General features: G+C 28.6%; 1 protein-coding gene across 4 annotated transcripts; it reads right to left on the bottom strand.

Annotated features, from left to right (window-relative positions):
• Positions 1–5643: 5643 nt before the first annotated feature.
• On the bottom strand, positions 5644–11059 carry LOC112747085 (uncharacterized). Of its 4 annotated transcripts, none has more exons than XM_025795127.2 (4): positions 10792–10920; positions 10626–10705; positions 10464–10542; positions 5644–5943 (listed from the first exon to the last, which is right to left on the bottom strand). In XM_025795127.2, exons 1-4 carry the CDS (start codon positions 10901–10903, stop codon positions 5777–5779), a joined length of 438 nt encoding a protein of 145 aa, XP_025650912.1. In that variant the 5' UTR covers positions 10904–10920; the 3' UTR covers positions 5644–5776. The 4 variants fall into 4 exon arrangements, with proteins under 4 accessions (XP_025650912.1, XP_025650910.1, XP_025650913.2 ...); XM_025795125.2 differs by having other exon boundaries at positions 10626–10708; positions 10792–10917; XM_025795128.3 differs by lacking the exon at positions 5644–5943 and adding an exon at positions 7223–7719 and having other exon boundaries at positions 10626–10708; positions 10792–11059.
• Positions 11060–13609: the final 2550 nt, after the last annotated feature.

Genomic DNA, 13609 nt, shown 5'->3' with positions numbered 1-13609 from the left:
TCTCGGACCAAATTTTCTTTCTAGACAAATTCGATAAAAATCGGAGGTCCGGAGGTCAAGTTATGCTCCGCCAAATTTGGTCAAAAATCATAGTTTTCATTAAACTTTACAAACCTTCTCTTTCAAAATATACCAATTCCATAATCTGGGGGCAATTTCTGATCCATCCAAGCCCAAATATATTATATATATTTTTTATAATTCAGATCAATAGTTAAAAACAATTGAAACACCAATGTTCTCGATACACTTAAAATTCTTTCGATATAATAAATAACCGTACCTGTCACGTTTGATGTTCATTAATATTGACCATAGTCAATAATACTAATTTAATTCATGAAAAATTATTTTGGCTAAAAATTTTAAATATGGAAGTTATGGGTGTATATACTATGGAAGATTCTGATTGGGTGATTTTTGTGCATGTGGGAACATGCAATTCAATGGGAACAAAGGTTTTCAGGGGAAAATTTTTTTTCTTTTTTTTTTGAGGTGAAAATTGTTTTTCAGTAAGGTGAAAAACTTTGCAAATGGTAAGGAAATTTTAATAAATTAAATATTATAGTACATAGAGTAACATTTTTCTAAAAAAGATTAATTAAAATAATTAGTGTTTTTTTCTTTCGTTCACATTGAAATGTTATATTTTTCATGCATCAGCTGCTTCATTCTTTTTCAAATCTACATTCGTATAATATACCAATATAACATCCATTTAAAATACAATTCTTATAATATTTTGCCCATTTTTTATTTCGTAAAATTAAATATCAGAATAATGTAACATCCATTTAAAATACAATTCTTATAATATTTTGCCCATTTTTTATTTCGTAAAATTAAATATCAGAATAATGTAGCATGATTAATTTTAGGTTAAATTACTGTGAGTGCCTATAATTTTATGAATTTCTGAAGCTATTTGATGCACGGAAACTTGTCTCTCAATAATTTTCCTTCAGCAAGTATACCGAATTGTCGTCAAGTAAAAACTCACAATAGAGTGAGGTCGAATCCCACATGGATTGATTGGTCAAGCAACTTTAATTAGAGGAATGTTCTAGTTGAACTAAGCAGAATTGGATTTGAGATTTGCAGAAAATTAAATGGTGGGAAAGAAAATAGCAGAAAACGTAAATGCTGGAAATAAAGAGCTGAATATAAATAGCAGAAAGTAAATTGCAGAATCTTAAATGGGAATGGGGAAGATGCTCATAAAAGTAGATTGCAAAATTTAAAGAGAATGGGTAAGATCAGAAATGGGGAATTCATTGGGCTTAGGAGATGTTGCATTCTCCGGATCAAGTTCATTTCATCTCTTCCTCAATCAATGCATTCATTGATCTCCTTGGCAATCTTAAGTGATCGAATTCCAATTTTTTGGTAATTCAATCTCTCAAATCTTGATCAATAGCCAATTCCTTGGTCAATTGCTCATGAGAAGAGATGAAGTATGGTCACTGATTATACCACATGTATTTCCAAATCAAAGTGTTGGTAGGATTATATGTCACTATATTCATCCAAACCCCAATTTGATCCAACATGAGAAAGCATTTCTAGCATGATCTCTTCATTCCTCTTCCAAAGTTCTGAAGAGATCCAAGTATGAATAGCTTCTTTTCCAAGATAACTACCCAATTGAATGAAGATTGAAAGCTTTCTAGTAAAATCAAGAGAAAAGATAGAAGAAGAATAATGAAAACTAATATTGATCCATCAAATTACAACAGAGCTCCCTAACCCAATGAAAGGGGTTTAGTTGTTCATAGCTTTGGAAATGGAAAACAAAGATGGAAAATACATTATGAAAAGTAAACTAGAAGTGTAGAGAAAGTAAAATTATACAGAGAGTAGTTCTCAAATTTTCAACCCCCCTTTTTTATTCAAAACTACCCCTATATATACTACTCTTCTGATCTTCTAGTTGGTTCTTCAAATCTTGGATATGGGCCTTTGGATCTTGAGTTTGAAGCAGTTATCCTCTTTAGTGGGCTTAGCTTTACTTGCAGAGAGAAAGTGTGAAGTAGGCAGGGACTTTTAGCTTAGGACGTTAGTGGCGTTAACGTTAAGTGAAAGTGTGGGTTCGAGAACATTAGTGGCAGTCACATTTTTCACTAACGTTCCTAACCCAAGGATGATCCACGTTAACTTCAACGTTAGTGGCACCAACGTGACCACTAACGTTGCCTCTTGGTCCTTCGCACACGTTATTGGAGCTTACCTTTTCCAATAACGTTGAGAATCCTCCCTTCCCCCTATGTTAGAGTTCACGTTAGTGTGGCTAACGTGACCTTTAACGTAGGCTTGCCAATTCTTCAAAAACGTTAGTAATACTTACCTTTGTCACTAACGTTTCAAAATGCCCCTACTTCCCACATTAGAGTGTCACTAACGTTTCAAAATGCCCCTACTTCCCACGTTAGAGTCCACGTTAACTAGGTTAACGTGGCTTCTAACATTGTGGTGATAGCCATCTCCAACGTTAGTGACAAAGGTGAGTGTCACTAACGTTGGCTCATCATTCTTTCATCCACGTTTGCTTCCACGTTAACTAAGTTAACGTGGGAGTTAAGGTTGCTCATAGTGGCTCATTCCAACGTTAGTGACAAAGGTGAGTATCACTAACGTTGGCGATTCTTACTCCCTCCACGTTAGCTTCCACGTTAACTAAGTTAACGTGGCAACTAGCGTGGCTCAAAGTGACTTAGTCCAACGTTAGTGACAAAGGTGAGTGTCACTAACGTTGGCCATTCTTTTGCTTCCCCACGTTAGAGTCCACGTTAACTAAGTTAACGTGGCTCTTAACGTGGCCAATATGAGCTTGGTCCAATGTTAGTGACAAAGGTGAGTGTCACTAACGTTGGCTTCATTTTCTTCTTCCACGTTAGAGTTCACGTTAACTTAGTTAACGTGACTCTTAACGTGGGCTATGATGGCTTCGAGGACGTTATTGGCGATTACTTTTCTCATTAACGTTGCAAGCTAGCTCCCATTCCACGTTAGTGGTTACGTTAGTTAGACTAACGTGGCTACTAACGTGGTTCTTCCTTGCTTCCTTTGTCCTGAAATCAAGCAATAGAGTGCATCAAAGTTCTAATCCAAATCATGAGACATGCATCATCCAATTTGTCATTCAATTCTTGCATAATTCTCATGAAATCATGTAAAGTGCACAATATTTGCTTGAATCAAGATGTAAGTGAAATTCTACCCAAAACTTGCTTATTTCCTAAGAAAATGCATGAAACTACCCTAAAACAGTAAAGAAAAGGTCAGTGAAACTGGCCAAAATGCCCTGGCATCACTATTAGAGGTTGAATTCAAGATGGATCAAGGGGAGAGCAATTAGGACTAGCTTAGTATCATGCTTTAGGTCACATTCTAGAGAAAGAAGCTCTCTCTTCTCTCTAGTATTAGAGTAGAATTAGGTTAGATTCCTCTTAGATTTAGGTTTAATTGTTGCTTTGATTTAGTTTCTTTACAATTTATTGTTTTTACATCTTTGCTCTCTTATTTTTATTTGTTATTTTCTTTATTTTGTTATTTTCATGTTTATGAACTCTTGTTAATTTTCATTTCCATTAATGCAATTTGATGTTTCTTTGGTTATTATTGCTTTCTGTAATTGTTGGTTATTAATTTCTTGCAATTGGTAGTTGTTAGATTTTATTGTTGCAATTTTAATATGCTTCCCTTTTATGCCTTCCAAGTGTTTGATAAAATGGTTGATTGAATTTTAGTGTAGATTTTTGTGTTCTTGGCTTGGGTTGGTAACTTGGGTGACCTTGAGTTACTAATGTCCAAGTGATTGATAATTTGTTTCCATTAACTCTAGTCTTTCACTAAATTAATTAGTTAGGTGGCTAGGAGTTATGGACTAGGATCCATTAAGCTCACTTGACTTTCCTCTAATTTTGGGGATGACAAAGTGGGAGTGATCCTTGTAATTATCATGTTGTGGTTAGTAACAAGGATAGTGATCCTTAACCACCAACCCTTGCCAAGATCTTTTTACCATTTGAGTTTCCTTTACTTTCTTGCTATTTACATTTCTTGTCCCTGATTTCAAAACCCCAAAAATATTACGTCATAACCAATAACATGAACACTTCCCTGCAATTCCTTGAGAGACCACCCGAGGTTTGAATACTTCGGTTTATTTTTATCGGGGTTTGTACTTGTGACAAACAAAATTAAACTTTGATTGAGGATTGTTTGTTGGTTTGGAACTATACTTGCAACGTGATCATTTTTGTGAAAATTCCTAACCGACATTTATCCCCCGTCATAGCCCCTATCTTCCTACCCCCAACAAATGGATACGGGTATCATTTTGTATGAGCTCAAGCAGCCTTATATGTACAAGAATCCTGTCCTTCAAAGCTTCTATGTGGTGGCCGTGGAGCCTCGAGTCCGTAAGTACGTAGTTAGAGATCATCCTGATTGAGTTGCTGATTTCGCTATTTTAGTGATCTTAATTTGCTGAGTTAATAGTATTGAATTACTGATTTTGATAATTTTTTATTATTCTAAGTTGTTGATTTTTTGAAATAATGTTGTTGTTGATTTTCTGGAATAATATTATTACTGATTTTCTGATGTGAGTATGCCTAATGTTGTAAAGTGAGTGACAAGTTCATGCAGAGGTTCAGGCTCCCTGAGAATGCCAAGATGGATCACGTGAAGACATCCATGGAGAATGGTGTTCTTACTGTCACTGTTCCCAAGGCAGAAGTTAAGAAACTTGATGTTAAGCCCATTCAAATTATTGGTTAAACATGATAGTTTTTTTCTTAATTTTTTCCCTCTGGTTTTCACGCCTGTGTTTGTATTTTGCTGTGAATTGTGATTGCGTAATATCTATGATGTTCATGTTTCTGAGAAATATAAATCATGTAGTAGTGGTAAGTAAGATAGCAAGATTATTGTTATATGAGATGTAATCAAGTATGTAGTGCATGAATAAGACTTTTTTTTGTGATACTTCTGTACTTTAGAAATTCTATCTATGATGAAAATCTTGAAAGTAACATCTAATAATGATTATAATTTTTTATGATTAGAGTTTTGTTTAGTTAAAAACTATTAGTCAATGTTTTTTTTTTGCTGGTAGAACATTATATGTTTGTATTTTGATCTATTTAGTTATAAATTTTTATGTTTAAAGTTGTTTATAAATTTTTATTGATAAATTATAGACAATTTATTATATAAAATTGTAAAATTTTAAATTTTATTTAGTTAATAATTATTAAATTTAAATATTTAAAATTATATATTCAACTTTTAAGAATTTTATTTAAAATTTATTTAAATCGATTGAATTCCAGCTGAATTTTAGTCGAATTATTAAACTAATAAACCAATTATTTTATCGGTTTATTGACCGATTCGATTCGGTTCTCACCATCTTGATTATGACTTCCGGAAACCATGTTGTACGAAATGCTGGTCATTGTAACCTCATTCCTCATTTAGGAATTTACATTATGAATGCCAACAGGAAAAGTAAAAGTTCATTGGGGGACAATTTAATTAATAGAGCTTGTTAGTTGGGCTAAGTCCTAATCTATAGTTTTCTTACACGTTTTAGGGTTTTGCTCTCTAATGTCGGCCACAAAATGCATAAGACAAGAGACACATTCCACACGCACGTATTCCAATCACAAAATTGTGACCTAAATGGTCTCCATAGTAGTGTGTGTTTACGAGTTTAGTTAGCTCCAAATCCATAATATCTCTTGTTTAATGTCTTTCTTATTACCACGTTTTATGGACCAACCGGCAATTTCTTGTTATGTATAGGACGTCGTCTTCTAACTCGAGCATAATCCATAGTAAAGTATTGTGAAGAGTCATCACTCCTTATTTCCGTCCATTCTTGTCTTGTTCCCTTGCTCCAAAGTACCGTGTTTTGGTTTCTATTGTGCTGCTTCCCTGTAATTAAAATTGCATAAGTTCATACAAGTTGAATTCATTTCTGTATTTAAGTTGATAAAAGAAGTGCATAATATGGTTACTAGTTAATTGAAAAATAAAGAATGGAAGTTTTATGTTGACAAACTAAATTAAAATACTTAAATGGCTACTTGATTTATATTTTTAGGGTTTTTATTTATAATTTTATTTTTAGGAATTTGTGAAGGAAAAAAAAAGATGAAATTAAAATAAAAAATAAAATTTTATTATTTTTATTTTTGTGTTTAAAAAAATTAAAAATAGAAAAATATTAACAGTAAAAATAAATAATATTTTCTCAATGCTATAAATTTTCAAAAATTAAAAAAAAAATTCTCTTTCTAGCCACTATAATCAGTCTTTTCTCTTTCTTACCACTATCACAGAGGGGAAAACTCCAAAATTATAGGAATAATTTCTCATCTTCAGCAGTAATGATTCAAAAATATTTATAGAAGACTAGAAGTATACACCCCGAAAAGGACTAGTGGGGTGCACAAGTATGTACTTAAATAGAAAATCACATTTTATTCTCTAAACACAAATTTAAAATTTAGAAAATTTAAATTTTAAAATAATATATGTTGCCATAGTAGATTTATTCATTTGGCATTAATCACCTCATAGACTTTATTAGATTATAGAAAAGTCTACTTGTACATTTATAAACATTAAATGTAAATTTGAAATTGAAATTAAAAATTTAAAATCTTGTGAATAAATTATTATTTTTATTTATGAAATTTCAGAATGTTAATAAATCTATTTACGAATAAATAAGACTAATTTTATATTTATAAAAGATAAAAAATTATCAATTTTATATAAACATTTAAAATATTAACAAATTTATATATGAATAAAATTAATATTTGAGTATTTTTATCATGAAAAATTATTTTTTATAAATATAAAATTAGTTTTATTAATTTATAATTAAATTTGTTAATATTTTAAAATTTTATAGTTAAAAACAAAAGTTTATTCAATATTATTTGATATCAAATTTAGGAATTAAATAAGAAAATTTATATAACATTGATCTTAAATCATTTGTCATCATTATACGGATTTCATTGAAAATATTTCTTAGCATTCATCTTATATAAGATATAGAGGCTGTTTCCTATATTCTAAAATATTTATTATTTTTTATTTCTTTGTGCATTTAGAAGTTAATGTATTAAAAATATAATATGATAAACATTTTAGAAAAAAAAAGCACTAACTTATTGATCATTTATAATCATTTAAACTTAAAAGTCTACTTCTACAGTCAATAATTAATGAGCCAACAAAATATCCAGTAAAATTAAGTACACCTAAAATGACTCTGTGCTATGCCTTTCATTGGTTTAACTTTTCATTTATATACAACTTATTATCCCGTTGCCCTACCTTGATACAGCATCACTTTAAATTGGGGAATTGATGCGTGATGAACCTGCTAGGTGAATTGAGCCCGTTGGCTTGGTTTATATTACTAAACTAAATAAATGATTCATGTTATCATGAACAGTTAGAACCCAACAATAAAGTAAAATGAAAATAAAAATCACGCGTAGCTCTTGTATTATACTTCTTAGAATATACTTAACGGTGGCAATAGAACGTGTAGGGGCGGGTTTTTGCTCTACTCGATCCCGTTCCGCCCTATAATAACTTGCATCGAATCTGTTTCGTCTCTACTCGTAAATAGTAAAATGTTAAACTCTAATCCGTCTTTGCGGATATCCGCTCCGTCTCTACTCGCTCCTATAATTATTAAAATCCAACAAAAAAAAATTAAATTTTAAAATTTATATAACCATCATTGCATGCATAACATAAATTAAAGTAAAAATTTAAATATGATACAATATTATTAATTATTTTTTAATTATTTTATATATATTAGATCTATTATATATTAAAAGTATGTATATATATATATATATATATATATATATATATATATATATATATATATATATATATATATATATATATATTATATATATATATATATATATATATATATATATATATATATTATAGGGTAAAAAACCTATATGTGTCAAGGGGGTTTAAAATTACCCAAATCAGCCAAACAAAATTTTGATACATCAATCCACCAAAGAGCAAATATATGTAATTCGAATCAATACAATTCGAATTAGTTTTCAACGTAATTCGAATTGATATAACTCGAATTACTTGAAAAAATTGGCAACACGTAATTCGAATCAACATGTAACGAATTATTCCCAACCATTGCGTACAAATAATTCGAATCAACTTATAACAAATTAGTAGGAATACGTGAGTAGGAGGAAGTTCGAATCAAATTGATTCGAATTACTCACATTTCGAATCAAATGGCTAATTACACATTGTACAATAAGATACTAAAAAAAATACTATATAATATAAAAAATATATACTAAAAGAAGTATAAAACAAGATTATAGTAAATTAATTTTAGTATAAAATTATTAAATATAAATTAATTTTAACTCCTATTAGTACATTGAATTAAAAATAACATATAAAAATGTACTTGTATTTATTAAATTTTAATAACATATAAAAATTTAATGACTTTTTAAATATTTTTTTATAATAGGAGTACATTTTTATATACTTTAAATACTTTGTATAAAAATGTACTTATATTTATCATACAAAAATAAAGTGTTGTGCTAATATAATAACATTATAACATTTTAAATCAATTTTTTTTAGGATTTTAAATTAAAAGCAACACATGAAAAAATATTATTCGTATTTTAAAGCTAACTTAATTAAAAAAGATAGAACTGTATTTTTTAGGATTTTATGTACATAATTAGGCTAATTTTTTTTAATATTGATCAAAGATGTGTGTTACACTATGTTATTTGGTTTTAGGTAAGTTTTATTCTACTATATTTTTTTTTTACTTTCAAAAGACACAAATCTTAAAAATTTTATAAATTAATTTATGTGAAAAATATTATTGTTTGGCTAATTTTTTTACGTCAATGATATTTTCTTTTAAATTAATTTATAAAATTTTTTAGATTTTTGTCTTTTGAAAAGTAAAAAAAATATAGTAGAATAAAACTTACCTAAAACCAAATAACATAGTATAACACACATCTTTGATTAATATTAAAAAAATTAGCCTAATTATGTACATAAAATCCTAAAAAATACAGTTCTATCTTTTTTAATTAAGTTAGCTTTAAAATACCAATAATGTTTTTTCATGTGCTGCTTTTAATCTAAAATCCTAGAAAAAAATTGATTTAAAATATTATAATGTTATTATATTGGCACAACACTTTATTTTTGTATGATAAATATAAGTACATTTTTATACAAAGTATTTAAAGTATATAAAAATGTACTCCTATTATAAAAAAAATATTTAAAAAGTTATTAAATTTTTATATGTTATTAAAATTTAATAAATATAAGTACATTTTTATATGTTATTTTTAATTCAAAGTACTAATAGGAGTTAAAATTAATTTATATTTAATAATTTTATACTAAAATTAATTTACTATAATCTTGTTTTATACTTCTTTTAGTATATATTTTTTATATTATATAGTATTTTTTCTAGTATCTTATTGTACAATGTGTAATTAGCCATTTGATTCGAAATGTGAGTAATTCGAATCAATTTGATTCGAACTTCCTCCTACTCACGTGTTCCTACTAATTCGAATTGAGACAATTCGAATTATGCTTTTATAATTCGTTCCAAGTTGATTCGAATTACTTGTACGCAATGGTTGGGAATAATTCGTTACATGTTGATTCGAATTACGTGTTGCCAATTTTTTCGAGTAATTCGAGTTATATCAATTCGAATTATGTTGAAAACTAATTCGAATTGTATTGATTCGAATTACATATATTTGCTCTTTGGTGGATTGATGTATCAGAATTTCGTTTGGCTGATTTGGGTAATTTTAAACCCCCTTGGCATATATAGATTTTTTACCCTATATTATATATATCGGAGCAGATAGGAACAGCTTCAACCTAAATCCGACCCTGCTCCTTCCCGCCCAAGAATCCGTCCTGGTAAAATCCGTTTCCGTACGGGCGCAGATAATTACCCGCCCCGAACGAGTATGGACGGAATGGATACCCACGGGTTCGGCTGGTGTTGCCACCCCTAAATATACTTCTTAGAACTATAGGTCTTTTATGTGATATTTTAAATTTGATAATGGTACATATATATGTCGTGACATGAAAGAGCAAGCTGAATTCACAAAGTAAATTATTTGCATGTGTTTTATATGTGCAGTTCATTTCAATGATTTCTTATTAACTCTATAGACTATAGTCATGACTGGTTATTAATTGATTATCAGTACATAAAATAATTATCAACTATGTTAAATTTACTAAAATTTAGTTACTAAATCTGTCATTAGTATAAAACATATGGTAACTTTTTTAGTGATTAATTTCTATGTGCATATAACATTTTTGAATAATTATTATTATTTAATTACCTGTGGCAAGGGAACCCTTCTGCTCGTGTGATGCGATATTATTATCTCTGACTACTACTTCATCATCATATTCTTCTAACTATTAGAATATTTCAAGAATGAGAATATGAATCACAGGTAGTAATAATGATAAGCAAATGTTTTATATATAATTAATAGTACCTTCTCATCAGTGAATCTTAGCTTTCTGGGCACCGTTTTTGGAAGAGAAATCTTTTGTTGGTGTGCAGCATTTACTCCTCCTACTATCACACACACACATATATATAAGAACTTGGATTAAAATTCATTCATAATGTTTTATTTTATTTTGACTGATGACTATTACCTTGATGGTGGAGTGATGGTTGAAATGGATGAATTTGCAAAGAAGCACAAGAAAAGTAGTGAGAGCATAGAAGTAGAGTGATGATAATGATAATTGAAAATAATAACCCCATTTTTTCTTTGTTGTGAAAATGTATGAGAGACATGCTCAGATGTGTGGTTTAGCTATATATACTATTAGGAAACGTCATTTCATTAATTGATTTAATTCTGACACGCGCATGAGACGAGAGAGTGGGGACTTAGAGAGAAATTAAAGGCATTTAATATAAAAAGAGCCAAACACAAAGCCCAAAATGCAGAGTTCCAAAATAAGTACATACATATCTTAAATGACTTTTATTTCATTGATATCATTGCTGTATTATTATTGAGAAAAACCCAAATCAGCCCCTGACAATTACTTCGAAAGACAACAAAATTCTTGACAAAAAAAAAACTTAATCTGGCCCCTGACAAAAAAAAATTCAACCTGGCCCACGACAATTACCTCGAAAGGACAACGAGACCTCTGTGTCAAAAAAAATTAATGTTATTTTTTTTGGTACAGGGACTAATCAGTCCCAAAAAAAATTATCAGGAATCGGATGGGGTATTCACTCATTATTATTCTATAGCTATGTTTGGTTGGAAGGAAAAAAATAGAGAAGAAGAAAATAGAAAGGAAAAAAAAAGAAAGGAAAGAAATTGAGTGAATTTTTATTTTCTTTAAATGTGTTTGAATGAAAAGAAAATAAGAAAGAAAGAAATGTTATAAAAAGAAAATTTTATCCTTATATTATAAATTATATAGAAAAAAGTAAAGGAGTAATATTGGAAGTAGAGAGAGAGATTTAGTTTTCTCTCCATTTTCTCTCTATTATTAAAAAGAAAAAAAATTGGTGGGTCCCACCAATAATTTTCTATCCATTTTCCTTCCTCTTCCATTTCTCTCCTCAACCAAACAAAGAAAAATATCTATTTTCCTTCCTATTTCTTTCCCTCCCTTTTCTTTCCTCCCATTTTCATCTCAAACAAACACACCATAAGAGGTTGTATTTCGACTCCTACCATCGTAACGGAATATATTTTAGTCTCAATTTACTTGCATTTCTCTTTTTTTTTTTTACTTTTAGAAATTATTATGCATTAAATAATTAAATTTATTAATAATTAATTGTGATTTTTCAGTATAAAAATGATTTCAAGAGACGATTAGATTTTATTTTTAGAAAGATATAATTTATTTTCACATTTAGTTATTATAAGGTTGATAACAATACTTTTCAAGAATATAATATAACTAATAAATTTTTTAATTAACAATAATAAAAAATTTTAACTCTCTCAAATAAAAAAAATTAAAAGAACACTTTTTAATTTTTTTTGTTGAACACTTTAAACATTGCTTTAGTATTCACCGACACACATACATACATATATGTATATATTTATGAATAATAATCAAAATTCACGTAATTATTTAATGGTTGTGATTTTTTCAATGTATTTTAAATTTAACAAACATGTTTTATCAATATACATGTTATTTTCTTTATGAAACATGCTCAAAAGACATCGTTTTATCAAACAATATAATGGTTCAATATACAAAGTATTATCGTTATCGTTTGTCAGTTAATAATCGTTAATTACTTTATTATTATTAAAAATAATATTAATAATAATATTACAAATTTATAAATATTTTTCAATCCCTACTATTTACAAAATTTAAATGTCATATAAATATATACATAAAGAATATGTTATTAAAATTAAACATTCTTTTAGTATAAAATTTTAAAGTTCTAACGAAATAATAGGTATCTAATCGATTAAACATATACTTCATATGCTAGTACAAAAAATTATACACATTACTTATACTCTTCAAATTCAAGAGTCTATAATTTTAAGCACTTATATAACCTTGTACTCATCCTAGTTTCATGAATATTTATGAGAATAAGTCCTCTAAAATTTTCAATTAGAACAGCATAACTCTTATATTTATATAGGTGAAATTCTCACTAAATTCTTGAAAGTTAATTTTTCCTGCATAGCGTGGCCTTGCAAAAGTGGCAAAAAAATATTTCAACGACACAGAAATAATTTGATAATGCACCAAAATTTGATTCACAGAATATAGGAAATAGATTTTTACCAGCTATACTCAAGGCAAGGGTAACTGCTATATTTTTTTAGATGATGTTGATTATACCATACCGTGTGTCTAGTCTGTTACGGAATAGATTAAATGAATATGCCAATTGTTTCAATAGCTTATGTGGCACATTCATGGAAGGAATATGCATCAAACCACCAAATTCCAGTTCTCGAACAATTGCTTTCTTGTCCTCACTCATGTTTTAGAATTTATCATGAATTGATCTTTTAGGGACATCTCAAATCATGAGTTTTTTTGTAAATAAACGAGAATCATGTAAATAAACTATATTTATACAAAATAAATTGAGTTGTTCAAATATATATATGCTTACATTATATCTTGGTGCTACCTTTGGTGCCATTTTTTCTGTAAGGAATAAAAAAAAAGTTAATACATCGAAAGACAAACCAAATACATCGAAATGCAGACCAAACACACTGCTATTACTTTTTGATTACATCATACAATGTGAGTTCAAAAAGACATGCAACTGAATCAAACATGCATAAAATAATATCAGAAGCACTAGAATAAAATTCTATGGTTTGTTACAAGAAATCGATAAACAAAATTCCTGATAAATGGAGAAAAATGGTTGCAAATCACTCAAATATATACATAATACCATTAGAAGTACAAGAATAATATTCTGTTGTCTAGTTACAAC

The sequence above is a fragment of the Arachis hypogaea genome, chromosome 15 (assembly GCF_003086295.3).
Source record: "Arachis hypogaea cultivar Tifrunner chromosome 15, arahy.Tifrunner.gnm2.J5K5, whole genome shotgun sequence".
In the NCBI taxonomy this organism is placed as follows: Eukaryota; Viridiplantae; Streptophyta; class Magnoliopsida; order Fabales; family Fabaceae; genus Arachis; species Arachis hypogaea.
Note: the sequence above shows the minus strand (reverse complement) of the source record. Positions and strands in the feature narration are given on the sequence as shown.

Bases quoted from the DNA above. Each gene is read 5' to 3' on its own strand.
- LOC112747085 (XM_025795125.2), bottom strand. From the start codon at position 10,903: ATGGGGTTATTATTTTCAATTATCATTATCATCACTCTACTTCTATGC. The intron at 10,709-10,791 runs GTAATAGTCATC...TGTGTGTGATAG, and splicing joins ACCATCACTCCACCATCAAG to TAGGAGGAGTAAATGCTGCA. The intron at 5,944-10,463 runs GTAATTAAATAA...TTTTAATTACAG, and splicing joins GAAGGGTTCCCTTGCCACAG to GGAAGCAGCACAATAGAAAC.